Source organism: Apiospora marii (assembly GCF_038362585.1).
Source record: "Apiospora marii strain CBS 49790 chromosome Unknown utg000004l_segment0_segment0, whole genome shotgun sequence".
Classification (NCBI taxonomy): Eukaryota; Fungi; Ascomycota; class Sordariomycetes; order Amphisphaeriales; family Apiosporaceae; genus Apiospora; species Apiospora marii.
The window spans coordinates 3,285,621-3,287,390 of record NW_027117375.1 but is presented as its reverse complement, the minus strand read 5'-3'; the positions used below and the strand labels follow the sequence as shown (position 1 = coordinate 3,287,390).

General features: G+C 55.4%; 1 protein-coding gene across 1 annotated transcript; it reads left to right on the top strand.

Annotated features, from left to right (window-relative positions):
• Positions 1-1,770, top strand: PG985_006975 (uncharacterized protein; the record flags this gene model as incomplete). The annotated part of the gene is made up of 2 exons (XM_066826744.1): positions 1-668; positions 723-1,770. 2 exons carry the CDS (start codon positions 1-3, stop codon positions 1,768-1,770), a joined length of 1,716 nt encoding a protein of 571 aa, XP_066686351.1.

Genomic DNA, 1,770 nt, shown 5'->3' with positions numbered 1-1,770 from the left:
ATGGCGGTCGTGCTATCCTCCGAAGACAATGGGCTTTTCTCGTCGTCCGCTCTCCGACGATCACAATCGCAGACAAAGTTCATGCCCAAGCATTCACAACACTTCCACCCATCTGCCTCTGCCTCTCGCATTGCGGACACATACCACCAGTCGTATCACATAATATCAGACTCGGATCCCTCATCGGCCCCCTCCTCACCCGACACCATCCACGCCGACTCAGCAAACCCGTCCTACTCGTCCACTCCAGCCACCAGCCTGTCCTTGGATGGCCATTGCGAAGACGACGACATCTTGCTGCCAACCTACGACGAGAACCCATTCTTCGCACCCCTTGAGGACCTAGAGCCTCCGGCGAGCCCGCGGACTGGAGACTCCTACCCAGTCTCGCCCGTCGAACATGGAACGCCGACTAGCCCGTCACGTCCAGACTCCCCCGAGCTAACTGATCACGCCGAGGACGATACTTTTGTCACACATCATCCCACTCAACACGTGGACTATTTGTCACACAACTGGAGGGAAGAAGACATTTGGTCCTCATGGCGCTACATTGTGTCTAAAAGGGGAGAGTATAGCAACGCCTCGCGTCTCGAGAATGCGTCGTGGAGGACGTGGATGAAGTCCAAGTACTGTTTGAAGACCATTTCTCCCGAGACTCTCAACTGGTAAGTGGCGCCGAATAACCTTCCTGCTATGTCCAAGCTCTAATTTCCGCACAGGCTCAAGGACTGCGACGTAACGTGGCTGTATGGTCCGCTGCAAACGCGGCAAATCAAAATGTTTTCTGTGGACGCGGAGCACGGCAGCAACTCGCTATCGCGGTGTGACAGTTTCATCAAGAAGCCAATCTTGAAGAAGCGGAGCATGTCGGAAGTCATGCTACAGAAGTCGATATCTTCGTCCTCTCTGCTGAAGCAGGCAACGGCTGCGGTCCAAGCTCAGCAAGATGGCCCTGCCCGGGTGTCCAGGCCAATCCTCCAACGGGCAGCGACGGACTTTGCTACCTTCCCGTTCGCCTCGCAAAAAATGAGCCGCATGAACACTAGTTTGATCCCGTCAACAAACTCTTCCGGAGCTGTCTCCCCATCAGCCGAGCGCAAACACATCCACTTTGACGAACAGGTCAAGCAATGTATCGCCGTTGAAGTAAGAGGCGACGAGGATGAAGAAGACGACGCAGATCAGGCTCAATGGAATTACGACGACGATAGTGATTCCGATGATGGCGGCATCATGATGAAGCCCACTGCATCGAAAAAGAAACCATTCAACCTGCGCAAGCAGGCCAAGGTGCCAACGACCAGTGAGAGCAGGACGATTGCCATGCTGCCTTCAACGACACTGAAGTCCAAGGATGAGTTTGGTGCCTCCCAAGACTCGGCTATGCGTCACAGCTCGAGCCCACTACGGAGCCCGATGTTGTCTCCGTCGGCGTCACAGGATACTCTGCGACCTTCAAAAGCGTCGGGGAGATTTTTTGTCGATGATAGTGACGACGATGGGGACGACGAGGGGACCGACACACCGGTGTCGAGCCCAGTCGACCAGCTCGCTCAGACTCGAGGTTCTGGTCTACAAAGCTCTGCTTCTGGCAGCAATCTGGCTGCCGCGCCCGCCGGTATGCGTCGCACCGAGTCGGGCATGCTGATGCCTTACGAAGAAGGCGACAACGTAGGGAATGATGGCATAATCGGCCGTGTAATCGACACTGTCAACACGGCCCGAGACATTGCCCACGTCATTTGGAACGTTGGATGGAAGAGGTGA